General features: G+C 37.5%; 1 protein-coding gene across 12 annotated transcripts in view; it reads right to left on the reverse strand.

Annotated features, from left to right (window-relative positions):
- Positions 1-566: 566 nt before the first annotated feature.
- VEZT (vezatin, adherens junctions transmembrane protein) overlaps positions 567-18,768 on the reverse strand; it is a 71,311-nt gene continuing 53,109 nt past the window's right edge. For 11 of the 12 annotated variants that reach the window (XM_032645622.1, XM_032645613.1, XM_032645612.1 and 8 more), the window contains 5 exons: positions 14,275-14,606; positions 11,562-11,755; positions 7,251-7,351; positions 5,391-5,598; positions 567-1,773 (listed from right to left, as the gene is read on the reverse strand). In XM_032645622.1, coding sequence (XP_032501513.1) covers positions 1,259-1,773; positions 5,391-5,598; positions 7,251-7,351; positions 11,562-11,755; positions 14,275-14,606 — 1,350 coding nt within the window. In that variant the 3' untranslated portion in view covers positions 567-1,258. Of the gene's footprint in view, positions 2,883-5,390; positions 5,599-7,250; positions 7,352-11,561; positions 11,756-14,274; positions 14,607-18,768 lie in introns of all 12 variants that reach the window. The other variant, XM_032645620.1, reaches the window with a different exon arrangement.

The following is an 18,768-nucleotide window of genomic DNA, read 5'->3' on the forward strand; positions in this document are numbered from 1 at the left end:
CAGTGGTTGAGAGTCCGCCTGCCGATGCAGGGGACGCGGGTTCGTGCCCCGGTCCGGGAGGATCCCACATGCCGCGGAGTGGCTGGGCCCGTGGGCCATGGCCGCTGAGCCTGTGCGTCCGGAGCCTGTGCTCCGCGGCGGGAGAGGCCACAACAGTGAGAAGCCCGCGTACCGCAAAAAAAAAAAAAAAAAAAAAAAAACAATATACTCATGGAAATATCACTCTTTGAAACTGTAATCACAACACAAAACAGATGAGATTGGACGATTTGGAAAGCAACTCCTTTTAAGAGGTAGTTTGTAAATAAAGTATTAAGGAGACAAGGATGCTTTCCAGGAAGCCGACAGGATGTTTCCAGAATCTTATTAAGGTGGAGAGGTGTACAGCTTCAGGCTAGAAATCAGCAGCATGGTGACCTGCTTGTGTTAATGGCACCCATTATCTCTAGGCAAACTGATAAAAGGAACGGTTTTTGCAAAGTTGAGGATGAGGCCTCAGACTATAGGGATCCCACTTTGATATCATCTCTTTTCTTTGCAACAAGAACAGAAAAAGATAAACACACAAAACTGAAAGGGTAATTCTTAAAAAGGAACAATGTGTTTTTTTAAAAGATCATTTAGAAATCTTAAAATTAACCACTGAATACACATACGAACAAGGAAACATAAGACACGTTATAAGCCAAGTAATTCTGAAACTACATTTTAGTTCCAAACCCCAGTACACATCAATTGCATGAATTCAATTTTTTTTTTATTCAGAACGTGTATCTTTGTTTTAAGACTGGTATAAACAAAAATAAAATACAAACAACTTGTTACTGACATGATAGCTGCAGTCATTAACTGCAAGAATACAGTAAAAAGGAGCCATACTAAATGTTAATATTCTTGCAACAGAATTACCCCAGTCATTTTATGGTAGTAAATTCTGGCAAGAAATGATAAATTCATTTGTTATTAAAGATACTTAAAGAATTTCCAAGATCAATCAGTTGTGCTGAAAATAAAATAGCAGTTTATTCAAAAGAGCCCTTACCTTTCTCTTATTTTCCTAAAAGATCTGCCATTTACAGGTAAACTACTATTTTCAGATCAGCTGTTCAAACCAGGGTTCTTCCTGTAAATTCACATCTTAGCTTTAAATATAGTAAACTTACACTCATTTTCCCTTTCCAGTGGAATATCTAGTCTTGAAGTTAAAACACTTTCACAAAAAAGAACAATTTAAAATCCTTAATGGAAATCTTGGTTCTTACTTTTCTTCTACCTCATTTTCATTTTCTTGCATTATTTGTTCTTCTTCCTCATCACCAAAAGTCTGTTCCTGCATGGTAGTAAAGGAGAGAGATCTAGCAGCCACTTCTGCAGCGAGGCCAGCAGTGAAGGTAAAATCCGGTGACAGCTGTAGCTGTGCCAGCCTCTGCTTGATGGAGGGCTGCAATGAGGCCCCGTGGGTTGGGTGGGCAGGGGCCAGGCCACCTGCATCAGCCTGCTGGGACTCATCTTCGCTCTCACATTGGTAATACATTCTTTCTTCAGCTCCTTGGAGGAAGACTTCATTTGCAGAATTGTCTTTATTTTTACCATCTAGAGGGTATTCACATAAATACTCAGTCCTATTACTTATTTCATTGTCGGTTGCAGAGGGTTTATTATTTTCCTCTTCAGTATCATTTTTACAAACTTTCCCCATATCTGAATCCACTGATGGTTCTGAATTACTTATGGGTTCCACTGGGTCTACAGGACACAAGGATTTCAACACAGCTTCAAAGAAAAAAAACAAAGAAAGAAAGAAAGAAAGAAAGAAAAGAAAGAAAGGAAGAAAGAAAGAAAGAAAATAACTAAAAACCCAGCAATGATTTAAACTTTAATTTAAACTCCCAGTAGTTTTTTCTTATAAAGAACAATAAATAAATAAAAGCTGAATAAAACTTGCCAGTAAATCAATGTATATTTATAAAACCAGAGAACTTTATGAGATAAAATGCCTAAGATATGAAATGAGATGGAGTTTTGATGAATATTTTACAACACCTCACATATCTCTTATTCAAAATATTAAAGCAGTGGTTCTCAAGGTGTGGCCCTTGAACCAACAGCATCAGTCAGCATCACCTAGGAATTTGGTAGAAATTCAAATTCTTCGGCTCCATCCCACACCTACTGAACTGGAAACTGAGTGAGGACTGGCTATGTTTTACAAGCCCTCCACTGGATTCTGATGCACACTAAAGTTTGAGAACCACTGTACTAAAGAATAAGCAGCATGGTTTTCACTAGTAGTATGTCAGATCAAACACCTAAGAGTAATCCAGGTAATCATCCTATCATCAACACATATATATTTACAAGTTAAAACAGCATGGGAAAAAAAAATGCAACATACAATTCAATTCACTTGCCAACCACCTAACAAGACCCTGATGAAAATAAAAGCAAAACTTGTACACATTTTGTAATGCCACAGAAAAATATAAAATTAAATAAAACCTGCATTCCAGATCAACTACTGTACAGCGTAATACATAAATATTATATCCATACGGCAGAAGTTGTCCTTTCAAGGAAAATGAAGTTTTATTTAGCCCCTCTTGATGTTAGTAGGCAGTGGGTTGCTTGCTAGGCAGTCTCTCCTCCCATTATGAGGGGTTAGTACAATACAATATGTTATGAAGCATGACGGAAGAAAGAAAAAGCACGTCTTGAAGATCTGGCGTTTATTTAAAAAATAATTTTGTAAAACATGTCCATTTCCAAGAAACAGGTCCCTAAGCTGCAGTAACTCCACTAGAGAAGCAGCAACAACAGAAAAAAATGGCCACAGCAGGTTCCAGTGTAGAATTTCCCTCTCTAATTCCATTCGGAGTTTACCCCTGTAGGCAGAGACGAAAACAACTCTGGAAGATGTACTGAAATTTTTCATGGGCAAAGCATTTTAAGGTTTCAGCTTTTTATTTATTTTCACAAACTAAATTAGCATTATTGCCTTTTCAAATGTAAACTATGGAAAACACATACCTGAAAAAGAGATACATTTCTCTCATCATTATATCTTTACCCATACTGTCAAGAAGATAATTTTAAAGCCACATGAAGAAAATACTAAACAATAAAAAAGGATATAAGTTCACATACAATGTTATTTTCAGATTTCATGTACAGTGTTAGTCTATAAATCTGCTAATTCTTAAAGAATGCAACATATATTAGAAGTTGATTGATATTCCTGATTATTGTTAATTAAATGGGGGCAGGTTAATCTGTATAATGCATCAACTGACTAGTGTGTTAACTGTGTTAGAATATAAACCTTCAGGAGTATGGGGATTTTTGTCTCTCGATCTATGTGCTAGGGATACAGCAGTAAACAGTATCTTAATATCTACTTGTTGAGTGAGTAATTTACTAAATGAATACTGTGGGGGATAATAAAGCCCCTATTTAAGACCAATTTAATTACAGAAACAAAAAAAAAATGAACGCATAGGAAACAACAGTGTCTAAAATATAATACTCTTAATCTCTGATTTATGTAGGCCATACATATATGGACAAGCAAGTTTCAGGAACTCTGTTTTTACTGCTGCTTCTGGGAAGTTCTTCATCTACTACATGCTTTGCTGCTCAAGATGTCCTTTCATTTCACTAGAATGCCCCCAGGTGTGAGGGTCCGTAGGGGTGGGAGAGGTGGTAGGACTGGAGCAGTAAGAGGGGGACTCATGGAGGAGAGACTGGTGAAGAGGACAGCATTCCTGGTAAAGGGATCACCATATATGTTTTTCATTAATAAAAACAGCAACCATCATCTAATTAGATAGATATAAATAGAGGAAGATATCTATATTAGAAATAGTGGGGAATATAACTGGATGATGAACTCATGATGGAGAGGCTCAAAACCAGGAAAAGGGGTTTAGATTCAATACAATTAGAAAGGGGGAACCACCATAGGCTTTTAAGATAGAGAGCTATTATCAGTGTGCTGTTTGAGAAAAATCTAAGTAGCTTTCAAGGATAGATATAAACTATCCTAAAAACTTAGAAGCTATGTTCTAAGAATAGCTTAGAAGAAAAAGGTATTGAAAATGCAGGTCAACTAAGAGGCTATCACAATATACGACCATAATCTTATGAGGACCTGGGCTATAAAGGGGGCCAATGGGAAGAAAGAAGGATAAAATCAAGAACTGGGGGTTTCCCTGGTGGCACAGTGGCTAAGAATCTGCCTGCCAATGCAGGGGACATGGGTTCGAGCCCTGGTCTGGGAATATCCCACATGCCACGGAGCAGCTAAGCCTGTGTGCCACAACTACTGAGCCTGTGCTCTGCAGCCTGTGAGCCCCAACTACTGAAGTCCATGCACCTAGAGCCTGTGCTCTGCAACAACAGAAGCCACTGCAATGAGAAGTCCGTGCACCACAACGAAGAGTAGCCCCCGCTCACCACGACTAGAGAAAGCCTGCACATGGCAACGAAGATCCAACACAGCCAAAAATGAATAAATTAAAAAAAAAAATCAAGAAGTGTACATCTGGACAAAGGAGGATGGTAGGGCTCCTAAGAGAAGAAAAGAGAACGAGGAGGAACCTTCCAGAGTATAGGTAATCTATATACTTCTAGTGAAAAAGAGAAAAGGAAGAGAAGGCAGTTGAGTCTGAGGCTCCACATACTCTAAAATGGAAGGGAAGTCCCACTCTACCTTCTTAGAAATCCATAGGAATTAATTCCTGAATTACGAATTAGCTAGTTTGATATTGTCAAGTACTAAGCTTCCCCTCTTTCCCTCTCCTGCCTCCCATGAAGTTCGACTAAAGAAAAGAAGGGTGGTTAACATAAAGAAGTTTAAGGGTAATCTTAGGTATTACCAGTCATCCAACTTTGTCCGAATCCAAGTATGGAGACAGCGTGCACAGAAGCATCTCTGCTTCCCATCTACTAAAGTGCTCAGATCAATTAAGTAACCTAATGATATAGTTAAGGCCCTAGGTTTTAACTCATTTGTTTTAATAGTGAACATAGTTATTAATTTTGTGTTTTATTAAAGTAATTATAAAATAAACATAGGACAGAGTTTAGAATCTCAAATTCACTAAATTTGAAAACATCAATTTATTCACAACTCACTACCCATTTCAAAACAAATTTAGTAAAAAAAATCAAATAACCGATGAAAAAGTCTAATTTCGTATTCCCAATCTGATTATATACCCACTCTTTTATTGATCAAATTAATTTTGTGTCTAGAAGAAAAAGTACTATACTTACTGGTGGATCCCTAAAATTAAAACCATAAGAAGTCTATACCTAAAATAAGATTTATAGTTCAAGAAAAAAGAATCCCTTACATTGAAATAACGTTTTACTCTGAAGTCAGTGCTTACCATGATCACTAAATAGAAGCTGCTTCCACTTCTGCCTTTCTGCCTCTGATGCTTTAAATCCCAGCACAGATTTTAGTTCTTGGAGTACCCTCTTGGATTCTTCATGCTCACGCTCCTGTCTCTCTCTGTCTTCTTGAGACAAGTAATAAAAGTCATCCTTTCTGAAATCACTGTCCATATCAATATCATCTACATAAGCTTCTAACTCCTGAAAATGAATAAAAGAAAAAACACTGTACTTCGAGAGGACAATTTTCTAGTAGCATTCATTTACTTGCACCTATTGATCTCCAAGATTAAAAAAAATGACTCCTGGCACAGGTCATTAAAGCACAGTTGGGCGAACAAAGCAAACATAGATAAATTGAAATCTTAAAAAAACTTACCTGATACGAAGAGGGTTGTGGATGAGAAGTTTAACAACTTCGATTGTTATTTTTCTACTCTGATACCATTCTATAGATCTAGTCAAGATTACAGCTTTAGCTTTGTCAAAACCAATCAAAATTAGCAGGGCTGGTGGTTTGGGGAGGTGGTCAGGTATGTTAGTCTTCTTTGGTAGACATTTGTGGTTCTTTCTGACTTCCCAGCAAGTTTGAACACTATTGCTAGGATTGGGGAACACCTCATCTTATGGTTCTCCTTATCTCTAAGGGCGAGGGTAGGATCCTTGCTTACTCAGCTTCCCTTGCAGTTATGGTTAAGGAAAATGAGTTGAGATCCTCTAATCGGGTGTACCTGGATCAGATCTGATTCAGAAGTTTGTTATAAAAGAAATAGGCATACTACCAAATGTAAAATAGATAGCTAGTGCGAAGCAGCTGCATAGCACAGGGAGATCAGCTCGGTGCTTTGTGACCACCTAGAGGGTGGGATAGGGAGGGAGATGCAAGAGGGAGGAGATCTGGGGATATATTTATAGCTGATTCACTTCGTTATAAAGCAGAAACTAACACATCATTGTAAAGCAATTATACTCCAACAAAGATGTTAAAAAAAAAAAAAAAAAGAAAGAAATAGGCATTTTGAGGAATCCATTCCGGCAAGGATGGTGGCAGATCAAGTTTCCAGAGGTAGAGGTTCTGAAGATAGTTTTTATTATTCAACATTGATGGAGCAGGTGGCAACATCTGCACCCAGTGACTTAGCAGTGATGTTGCCACTGGAACAGTTCTTTTGAGTGATTTTGGCTGTTTACCCCAGCCTGCTTCAAGCCTGATTATCTGGACCCTGAAATATTCTGTCAGCTATGTAATGTTTTTAAACAAATTTCTTGTAGGTTAAACTAAGTAGGGTTGGTCTCCCTTTGCAATTAAGAATACTGAATAGGCAGTATGACCTAAGGAAAAGAAGCCTTCTTCAGAATAAGCAATCTGTTGTCAACAACTAACACAATCATTTAAAAAAGTATTTTATAAAGGGTATAACATACATACATGCAGCCAAATGCACAAATCTTAAATGTATAGGATTTTTACATAGGCACAGGTACTGGTAAACCACCACTCTGATCAAGATAAAAACATTTCCAGCATCCCAGAAGGTACCTTTGCTAATGTACTAACTTTTAATGCATTTCATCACTTTTGAGTATTTACAAAATGGACAATTAGATATAAACAGGAAAATGTGTGGGTAGATTCAATGGATCCAAATTCAAGGCACTAAGAACTAATGATATGATATAAATTCAATACATTGTATTGTGATTCTGAAGTTCATTAGAAATATAAATTCAAAAAAAAAAAAAAAAAAAGAAATATAAATTCAACAACTTATCCATGTCACTTACAGAGAAAGGTGGGTAAGTTATGTACGTGAAACTCTTTAGGGGAAAAAAAAAGCAATTTTCACTCTTACCTGCTCCTCAGGGATTGGATCCTTGTCTGCAATGTGTAGAGGAGGCTGCATCAAAGGTACCACAGTACAGTGTGGGTTTTCACATGCCATTTCAGGTTTGCCTTAAAAAGAAACACAGAAATGAGTGAACATCTATTAAAGTTAACAAAAGTAATACCTATAGACTTACAATTTAAGTTAAACTCTTGGAGAAGAAAAACCTGTTTTTTCTCTCCCTTTTTCACCTTACCATAGTATCTGTCACACAGTAGGTACTCTAAATACTTGCTGAACAATCAACTTTGTTCATTGCACAGAAACAGGCTCAAGACAGACAAACTGTTCCCTACAAAAAACAAACTTTGATCTTGTACTTCGCTTAAACTATTTTTATTCTCAGGAGCAGTTAGGATTGGAAATGAGTTTCACAAGTAAATAGATTGAAAAGATCACCCAGGTGAGCTTAACTTTAATTATTTAAAATTGGTGTTTGGCATCTAATCTCGGGGTTACTTGGCCTCATGTCCAGCTCTCTATCTTTTATCATTATTTCTCTACTTTCAAGAAGCAGGGGTTAAGCCTCTAGGTTTTTACCTTTCAAGAGTAATGATAGATACATGGTTGGGAACAGAGCTGGGGGGACTCTCAGCTGGCATGGGCTGGTGTGGTCAAAGCAAGCTAGGCTGGGGTGGGAAGAACCTTCAGTAGGTGTGAATCAGCAGAAATGTGACTTAGCCCACAGCAGCAGGCGATTGGTTACATACAAAGGATTGAGTAAATAAGTAAATATATTGAAACTAATGACAGCCAAGCTTCTCATAATCACAAAAGGGAGGAACAAATATAGAGGGGGGAAGGCCAGAATAAACTATGTGGTATTAGAATTGAATTGGAGGTATTGGTATGAACTCATGGCTTACAACATATATGGATAGACAGATACAGAAATAGAGATGGAGTGTATACATGTATATACAGAGATGTATTTCACAGCTCTGTACACTGAGAAGTGGTAAAAGAAGTAACATCCCAATGGCTCTGAGCATACCCAGCACCTAGATCTTGGTTTCTAAATGTCATTTTCCATTAAAAGGAATGAGGGCTTCTTGGAGACAAGGCTGATGTTATGGCTGGAGGCAGGGAAAGTATGAAACAAAGTAAAGAAGTGCTCAAAGAATGATGGTGACATGAATCACCTTGAATGGGCTCCCTCTGGTCAAACTTTGGACAACCTGGGCAATAATATAACATAAAAGTAACAAACTATGATCTACTGAATAAAGTAAGAATCCATATATCCACACACAATAAGTAAATAAGTGGAAAGGGGGGGCGATGCTTAACCTTAAAATAGAGTGTCAACTAGTAAGTGTAAATGGAAAATGGAAGTAGAAAATTACCATTTGGCAACCATCACAGTAATACCCAATTCAAGCAAGAACTATCAATGGATGCTAAAACTAGTGGGTGAAAAAATTTTAAGCTAATTTATTCTATTCACTCATAAAATTCACTCTTTTTTGTATATACAATTTTATGAGTTTAGACAAATTAGAGTCATGTAATCACCTCTACCACCACAATCATGATACAGAATAGTTCTGCTACGTCAAAACATTTACTTATGCTGCCTCTTTATACCCTACTCCTCCCTCCATATCCAGCTCCTAGGAACCATTGATATGTGTTCCCTGTTCCTATTAAATTTTATCATTTTCAGAATGTCATATAAATGGAAGCATACAGTATGTAGTGATTTGAGTCTGTCCTCTGCTGATTAGCATAGTGCATCTTCCATCTTATTAAGGTATCAGTAGTTCACTTCTTTTTCATTTGAGTAGTATTCCACTGTATGCGTGGATATAATGGCTTACCTATTCATCAGCTGAAGGAGCCTTGGGCTATTTCCTGATTTTGATGGCATACTACGGGTATGTAAAAGAATGTGTGTTTTTCAAAAATGTGAACAGAACTATTTAGGGGTAATGGGGTTTCATGTCCGTATCTTACTCTCAAATGGTTCAGAATAATACCACCAAAAGAATTTAAAGACAGATACACAGAGAGATAAAGCAAATGTGGTAGAATGTCAACAACTGGGGAATCTGGATGAACGGTACTTAGAATTATTATTCTCGTGATATTCCTATAATTTTGAAATAACTAAAAAAAAAAAAAGATATGGCAAACCAAAAGCACCTGCTTCTTAAAAAAATTCAAACGAACAGTTTTATTTAAAGTTGTGTAGCCAAGGCTACTATGGGCATTTTAGTGAGAAAAGTTTGTGAATACTTGTATCTTATTTCATGTCATTATCACCTATGAGCAAAAGCCACATACACAGAGGCCATCATGAAATGGCTTATCATCTGCCCAATGATTTGGAGACAATTTTAACAATCATGTTTGAGTGACTAAGATTCAACATCTCAGAGTATGCCAAGGGAGGGGTGAATAAGATGGTTCAGTGGTCTTCTGAGTGTTTCTATTTATGGAAAATACACTTAAAAGCTCGAGTCATATCAAAAAGTTTAATATGTATAAATATTTGCACATACTAAAAATTCTTGGCAAATTTATCCTTTGGAGAAAGAATTATTCACCATTTACATTTGAGATATAAAGGAAATCTATTGGTAGTATATCGGTAATTAGCTTGTTAACATTTCCTTTGAAAAAAGTTAACACTTTTACTATCTAAGGACTTAGTTTGTTTAAGACATTAAAGTATTACAGATCTATCTGTAAACAAAACAATGACTAACAGATGATAAAGCATTACTCACCTTTGGCAGCAATACAATTTTTATACATAAATCTGATTAACCTCATAATAAGGTTCCAAGGGATAAACATGGTATTGACTTGTAGCATAAGTTTAAAGATTAATATGTCAACCATTTACAATGGAATTAGTGAAATTAGTAAAAACAAGTATAAAATCTGGGTCCAAAGGAAAGCAGTTTTGCCGAAAGTTTCAAGACTGCCTTTTTACCTAGCAGTACAAGGCACTCCGATGTTCCTATTAAATAACGGCACATTTTAATACATTTTCTTTTTTTGTAACATCTTTATTGGAGTATAATTGCTTTACAGTGGTGTGTTAGTTTCTGCTGTATAACAAAGTGAATCACCTACATGCATACGTATATCCCCATATCCCCTCCCTCTTGCATCTCCCTCCAACCCTCCTTATCCCACCCCTGTAGGTGGTCGCAAAGCACCAAGCTGATCTCCCTGTGCTATGCAGCTGCTTCCCACTAGCTATCTCTTTTACATTTGGTAGTGTATATATGTCAATGTTACTCTCTCACCTCGTCTCAGCTTACCCTGTCCCCTCCCCGTGTCCTCAAGTCCATTCTCTATGTCTGTGTCTTTATTCCTGTCTTGCCCCAGGTTCATCAGAACCTTTTTTTTCTTTAGATTCCACATACATGTGTTAGCATACGGTATTTGTTTTTCTCTTTCTGACTTCTTCACTCTGTATGACAGACTCTAGATCCATCCACCTCACTACAAATAACTCAATTTCGTTTCTTTTTATGGCTGAGGAATATTCCATTGTATATATGTGCCACATCTTCTTTATCCATTCATCTGTTGATGGACACTTAGGTTGTTTCCATGTCCTGGCTATTGTAACTAGTGCTGCAATGAACACTGTGGTACATGACTCTTTTTAATAACAAATATGCAGCTAACATAGCATTTGTATATTAATTTTTTTTTTTTTTTGCAGTACGCGGGCCTCTCACTGTTGTGGCCTCTCCCGCTGCGGAGCACAAGCTCCAGACGCACAGGCTCAGCGGCCATGGCTCACAGGCCTAGCCGCTCTGCGGCATGTGGGATCTTCCCGGACCGGGTCACAAACCCATGTCCCCTGCATCGGCAGGTGGGCTCTCAACCACTGCGCCACCAGGGAAGCCCTTGTATACTATTTTTAAATGACTGACGTATTTTATCTTAAAAGTAAACTGAATTTCTGGCCCCTGATTACCAAACTCATTATTACCCTAACTGGAAAAGAGTTTCTGGAAGTCCTAATAATGGAATAATATTATTAAAATCTATTTGTTTAATTAATTTTTTTAAAAAGGAGGTATATGATTCAGGGAACTTTCAAAGCATATTCATTTTTTATTTACAAAAATAAGAGCCAAGACTTTATATTCAGTGTCAATTTGTACATATAAATTAACTTTTTTTTAGTAAACTAAGTAATTTTGTCAAGTCAGTTTCATCACATAGATAAGAAGTACACCTAATAAAATCTTACCAGAGAAGAATAAGCATATCTGATAAGGGTACGCAAAAGAACTCTCTCATAGGTACCTTTTTTATCTGTGTTTCTTCGTAGCAACTTGTCCACTTGAGAAATGGCCTCTTCCCAGCAATTGTTGCTCGCTTGAACATGGGGCTGAATCAACTTTAATTTCTGTTCTAGGATTTGATAAGCTTCTGACACTAGTTCTTGTGTTTCTTTAGTACAAACAAGCTTTTCGAGTTCATCTTCAAAAATTATTACCCTGAGTAATAAAGAAAAACAGCAACAGATTTCTAAACTATGAACTGAAATGTATAATTCGCAAGGTTGATTTAAGAAATAAGTTTATAAGATGAAAAAAGCTCTGGACATGGAAGGTGGTGATGGTTGCACAACAATATATATGTATTTAATGCCACTTAACTGTATGCTTAAAGATGGTTAAATGGTAAATTTTATGTTATGTGCATTTTACCACAATTTTTAAAAAAGCTTATAAAGAGTATTCATACATTTATTCAACAAGTATTTCTTGCATACATACCAGGCATTTTACAAACTGAAAGGATAAATTAAACCCATTTCCTACTTATAAGAAACTTAACCCAAATCAGGGAAATTATACATATACAATATAATATTATAAAAAATTAAAATTAACATTTTATTTCCATTCCAAATTAGGTCTAGAGAGTTGAAGAAACTTGCCCAGGTCATAGAGCTGGTAAGCTGTGAAGCTGGGCTAAATCCAGGCACAAAATGACTGAGAGATAAAGACAGGCTTATAAGAATTCAGAAGAGGGGGAAATTACCACCAGCTATGGGTATAGACAGGGAACAGCTAAGGAAGAGGTACTTCTGAGGCAGCACTGAAGCATGGATAAAATCGGAGCATGTACAGAAGACGAGGAAAGTCATTCTAGATGGTACATGGGGAAAGGCACTTATACAGTTTGGCTGGACTGAAGGAAAGAAGTGAGAAATAAAGACAGAAAGCAGCCTGTAGTCAGGTTATGACAAACCCTTTCTGTAGAATGTTATACAGACTTTAGTCTAAGCTGTTATAGTCCAAAATCAGTGAAAATTTTCAGATAAGTAAGAAAGCATATATATGCCTCAGAAACACTAGAGGCCAGGAGAACAGTTAAAGGGTTAACGTCCTAGGGTAGGCAAGCGAGAGTGGGAATAGCAAAGGGGACAAGCGAGAGGGAGGGATGAAACACAAAATTTTTTAGATAACACTTTTAAAAGTTGTATGTGGCAGTGCTAAAGGGCAAATCAGATATGATGGTTTGTGACTGGTTTGCTCTCTAGTGAAAGTATTTTGAAAGGTGACATGTAGTAGCATACATAGAATATTTCATTTTTAAATAGGAAACATACTTCCCATGCATCATTCATAATCCCTGACCAAGGTAAAAAGCCCTTCTTTATCATTTTCATGTCCATCCAGTATAGCACTCCTCCTTCTCGAGCCACCTTCCCTCACGCTAATGCATTCCATTACTCCCTGTATATTTCTGATTCTATTGCCAAACGTTAATTCTTTATAGACCCTGGCTTTGCCTAACACAGCCTTTCCACTGAAATCTCTCATGATGATCCAACTTTTGCCACCCACTCAAGTGAAGATTGCCTTATCTCCCATTATTTCCTGTGGGAGACAGGGTTTTCTTAGAATGGCAGCAACAGACCACTGGAACATCCCTGCCTCACAGTTTCTTAGTTTTACCCTATGCTGTAATCTTTACATCAAACTTAAATACCTATCTCAGACCTTGAACTGATGGGTAAAAACTTCTCTTCTTAAAATGTCTTTCTGAACTTAATTTCCTATCCTTGTGCATCACCTCCTTCTTCACTCCAGTAAATTAGCTTTTTGATTTTACTGAGACTTCAAGTCCTTTTGGCCCATTTTCTTATCTTACAAAATCAATTGCTGCCCTCACCCTTCTACTTCTTGCCTGGTATCCAGGGTCAAGTACATCAACTACAATCTTCTCAACTCATTAAATTCCTGTGACCTTCCCCTGATTACAACATGAACCCAATCGTTCATTTGATCCAGTCCTATACTATGACTATCTGTTACAGAAAAATTTCACTGAAATGACTGGACCCTACATTTCACTAAGGTGGAGTATCAAACTATGGATTCTACATGTTTATTATACAACTGGGGCCAAAAAACTTGTTCTATGCTATAGAAAAATGTCCAAACCTGCTCTGATTTATTCAGAAAAACAGCAACAGTTTTCTCATCAACTGTATGTAATAATACTTCTCTGCTTTTGTCCTATCTTTCTAGGTTTTCTGTTGACATCAGGTAAAGTAAAAACTATATAAATGGCTCCCCCAAATTACAGTACTTACAAATCACTGTTTGTCTGCTACATTTGTACCTTTAAACCATCGTTTAGACTGCAGTGTCTCAATTTTGCTGCTGCTTTTTTTTTTTTTTTTTTTTTATAATTTTTTTTTTTTTTTTTTTTTTTTGCGGTACGTGGGCCTCTCACTGTCGTGGCCTCTCCCGTTGCGGAGCACAGGCTCCGGACGCGCAGGCTCAGCGGCCATGGCTCACGGGTCCAGCCGCTCCACGGCATGCCCCAAACTGGGGCACGAACCCGCGTCCCCTGCATCGGCAGGCAGACTCTCAACCACTGCGCCACCAGGGAAGCCCGCTGCTGCTTTTTAGCTAGGACACAAGCCAACGACCACAATGGCACAAGACTGAAGCTTGCTAATCATGGGGACATTTCCTTACATGGCTTCTAAACTTACTCATTCAGTAATGCTTTCAGATGGAGCTGCAAGCTGCGTACTGCTGTGTGAACATTATTCAGTTCTCTTGACTTCTGCTGAGTTTTGGATAAACGCTGGGGTACTGACTGGTGCTGAGTTTCAAAGTACCGATAGAACTCATAGCTGCGCTTAAGCTCTTCCAAACAGGCAGAATGAGCATGAGGTAGACCTTGAGTCACATCAGATAGAATATGATGAGGCAAAAGTGCTGGAGTAAGTAAGGGCCCAGGAGGTGAATTAGCCGTAGAAAGTAACAGGGCTAACCGCCTGAAGAACTCTGAACTCTGTGCCACCCAGAGTTGGAACAAAACCTAAAAAAAAAAAAACAAGAAAAAAGGACTAGATCAATAAAAAATATTGGTCAACATTCAAAACAAGAAAACAAACTACAGATTTGTTTATCTTAACTTCTGGTTTAAACTTTTCACTTTATTCTAAGTAATGAATATAGCTGAGTTTGAACTAACTCTAAGAGTAGCCAAGAATGTTACGTCAAATTATATAGTCATGGCAATGGGAACTTCTGATCATAATATAGCAGCTAATACCAGTATATAATTTAGTACAGTTCTGTCCTAAAAGAGAAATGCTGATGGAATGAGACACAGCTAATTAGAAATGAATGTTCTTTGATGAATTATTTTAAAAATGTACACAGGGCTTCCCTGGTGGCACAGTGGTTGAGAGTCTGCCTGCTGATGCAGGGGACTCGGGTTCGTGCCCCGGTCCGGGAAGATCCCACATGCCACGGAGCGGCTGGGCCCGTGAGCCATGGCCGCTGAGCCTGCACATCTGGAGCCTGTGCTCTGCAACGGGAGAGGCCACAACAGTGAGAGGCCAGCTTGCCGCAAAAAAAAAAAGAAAAAAAATGTACACAAAGGAGAAAAGGAGACAGCAGGAATGATGGACCTATGTAAGTCCAAAGAAACAACTCACTGATGGAGCCAGAGTTTGGCTTCAAACTATACCATTATTTTGGCCTAGGAAATAGCTAAGAAAAAACATAAAAATCAGTCCCAGAGTGATCATACTCAGGAATGTGTGGCATGAGAAACTACAACACACATTCTCAAAAAAACACCCGGAGTCTGGCAGCAAAGGATTCCTCCAGATAGTACTATTCAAGAGGACAATATCAAACAAACAAATACAATCGAGTCTGAACAGGAGTTAGCAGACAAGAAAAAGAGGATAATTTACCACTCTGGATAATTTAGATTTCAGTTTTTTATAACCATGAAAATGGACACTATTTAAACTGTTTTATTAAATGAATTTTAAAATTATGCAAATAATGAATTAAGATAATTTAATGTAAACCTATTTTACTATTAACTCATTTTTTTTTTAAGTGAGCAAGGCCAAAATTCTAAATCACTGAAGATACACTATCTAGGGGTTCTTAAATATAAATACAAGGTATCTCACAAGTCTTCTTATTTAACCATTAAATTGTTACTAAAATGATTTTCTTTATCCTTTAGTTTTTAATTCACCAAGTATTTCTTGAGCACCTATGATGTGCCAGGCAGTACTCTAGGTGCTGATAATACAGCAGAGAACAATGAGTAGGTCATGTCAGATGCAATTTAAAAAATCAGATAACATTTATTAATCACTTACTCTCTCCCAGGTATTGGACTGGCAAATATTTAATCCTTTAGTGATCAGCATTATGGTTATCTCATTTTATGAACACAGAAACAATGAATTGCTCAAGTCCACATTAGCAGTCAGGTGAGAGTCAAACCTAGAAAGTCTGACTCCAGGAGGCCCACTGTTTCTTTTTGCTGCCTGTACTTTGGGCAAAATATAATCCAGGATTTAACAAGCTTTTTAAAAAGCATAAAGAAATAGGGAAATCACTGAGACATCTTGATGAGTAAACAAAAAAATAAGTTAAAAGGGAAATTAAGAAATATGACCATAATTCTTTCTCCAAATCCTTCTTAAAGAGTAACAGCTATTACCATTTTGGGTTAACCAGTATACAACAAGCCCTGTTGTAGGTATTTTGTATGTTTTCTCATTTAATCTAACACCTTGTAGGGCAGGTATGGTAACTTCTTTTTACAGATTAGGTAAGTTCAAAGAACAACTCACTCAAGGTCAAATGACCAGTCAGTGTCAGGGCTAAAATATAAACGTATGCCTGCTCAATTCCAAAGTCGCTGCTTTTTCATCATTAAGAATCTCCCAAATTGTTCTTTGAAAATAACTTATTTCCATCATAGAGTAAAGCATGGTCATGGTATTGAATTTGGAAGTAAATGGAATTACCTATAGTGCAACCACACTAAAGAATAGCTATTGGTATATTAGTATTTTCTCATGGTCTTTTTCTAAACACAGAGTTACTAAATATATATTTATGTATCCTGATTGTTTCACTGGTTTCTCCAAGTTTTTACAAAATCTTCATAAGCAAGTTGGAGCTGGTATACAATGGTTCACCATGTTGGACTTACTGTGATTCATGCAACTATTCCTCTACTGCTGCACATTTAGGCTGTGTTCCATTTTTCACTATCATAAGCAAAACTAATAAGCAACCTGGTATATAAAGCTTTAATATATTTGAAATCATTTCCTTAAGAAAGATTTACAGAAGTGGAATTACTGATTTGAAGCATATAACATTTTTAAGGCACTTTAAATGTCAAACTGCATTCTGAAACAAACTTTAGGGAACTAAGGAAACCAGTAAGAAAACTATTGTAGCAGCCTCAGTAAGAATGATGGCAGCTGGGACTAGAATGGTGGGAAATGACATGAAAAAAAGTGAATGAGTTTAAAATGTATTTTGAAGGTGGAACCAACACAAAAATCTACTCATAGCTTATACGTGAAGGGTAAAAAGAGGGATAAGAAGGATAGTGCCCAGGTTTCTAGCTTAATAAGTTGTATGATGCCATTTATTAAGATGGGTTAGAATGAGGTTAAAAATAAATCAAGGCAAATTTCAAGTGACTGGAAAGAAAAACAGGAGAACTAGAGCTTTTATGTGGATCTGAAAATTTTAAAGATGTAAAAGTTTATACGGTTCAAAACAAAATGAATCTTGAAAAATATGCTGTAAACTACACTTGCACTGATTTCCATGGTATCAAGTGAAGTTTAGAGGCTAGAAATAAAAAAATATCGAAGTGGAGTTTGCTAAATACTGAAAAGGAAGTTAAAGACATTTGGCTTGACTTTTTAAAAATACTACTGGAATCTTACAATGCATACAGTTAGTTTTTGTTAAGATGCTTTAACTTATGTTTTTTCATGTTATTTTTTTCTACTACTAACTCCAAGGGAGTTCATTAAATGAATGTACCATAAATCTCATTACCAATCTCAAATCACTGAACTTTTAACTCGTTTCGAAGATTTGCTGCTGTAGTAATATTATGAACATATATCTTTGATTACTTCCTGAGATGAATCTGAGCTTAAAATTGCTGGCGTAAAGGGTACATACCTTTGTGAAGAATGGTATTCACAGCTAAAGTGAAGCAGTTTATACTTTGACCACTGGTGTGAGGTCTCAGAATTTTCACTGACAATGAGTATTATCAACTTTCAATATCCTTGGCAAAATACTAGTAAGGCTGAAAATTTTTATCACATTTATTGGCCATTTCTGGTTTTTGTGAACTGGCAATTCACACACCTGACCTATCTTCAATAGGTTTCACATACCTTAGTGCTCTTCATATAGAAAGAATTCAAGCCCTTTGTTTATAAATCACTGCAATTTTTCCCCTGAGCTTATTTACATTTAAAGTATACAGCATTTGGGGCTTCTCTGGTGGTGCAGTGGTTAAGAGTCCATCTGCCAATGCAGGGGACACGGGTTTGAGCCCTGGTCTGGGAAGATCCCACATGATGCGGAGCAACAAAGCCCATACACCACAACTACTGAGCCTGTGCTCTAGAGCCCGCGAGCCACAACTACTGAGCCCATGTCCTGCAACTACTGAAGCCCACACGCCTACAGTCCGTGCTCAGCAGCAAGAGAAGCCACTGCAATGAGAAATGAGAAGCCTGTGCACCGCAACCAAGAGTAGCCCCCACTTATCACAACTAGAGAAAGCCTGCATGCAGCACTGAAGACCCAATGCAGCCATAAATAAATAAATAAATAAGTAAACAAACAAACAAACAAAACAAGAATCCATCTGCCAATGCAGGGAACACTGGTTCGAGTCCTGGTCTGGGAAGATCCCACGTGCCGCGGAGCAACAAAGCCCATGTGCCACAACTACTGAGCCTGTGCTCTAGAGCCCACGAGCCACAATTACTGAGCCTGCAAGCCTAGAGCCCATGCTCCACAAGGGGAGAAGCCACCACAGTGAGAAGCCTGCGAACCGCAACAAAGAGTAGCCCCCGCTCGCCGTAACTAGAGAAAGCCCACGTGCAGCAACGAAGACCCAATGCAGCCAAAAATAAATAAATTAAATTAAAAAATATATATATATACAGCAT

This window comes from Phocoena sinus, chromosome 10 (genome assembly GCF_008692025.1).
Source record: "Phocoena sinus isolate mPhoSin1 chromosome 10, mPhoSin1.pri, whole genome shotgun sequence".
In the NCBI taxonomy this organism is placed as follows: Eukaryota; Metazoa; Chordata; class Mammalia; order Artiodactyla; family Phocoenidae; genus Phocoena; species Phocoena sinus.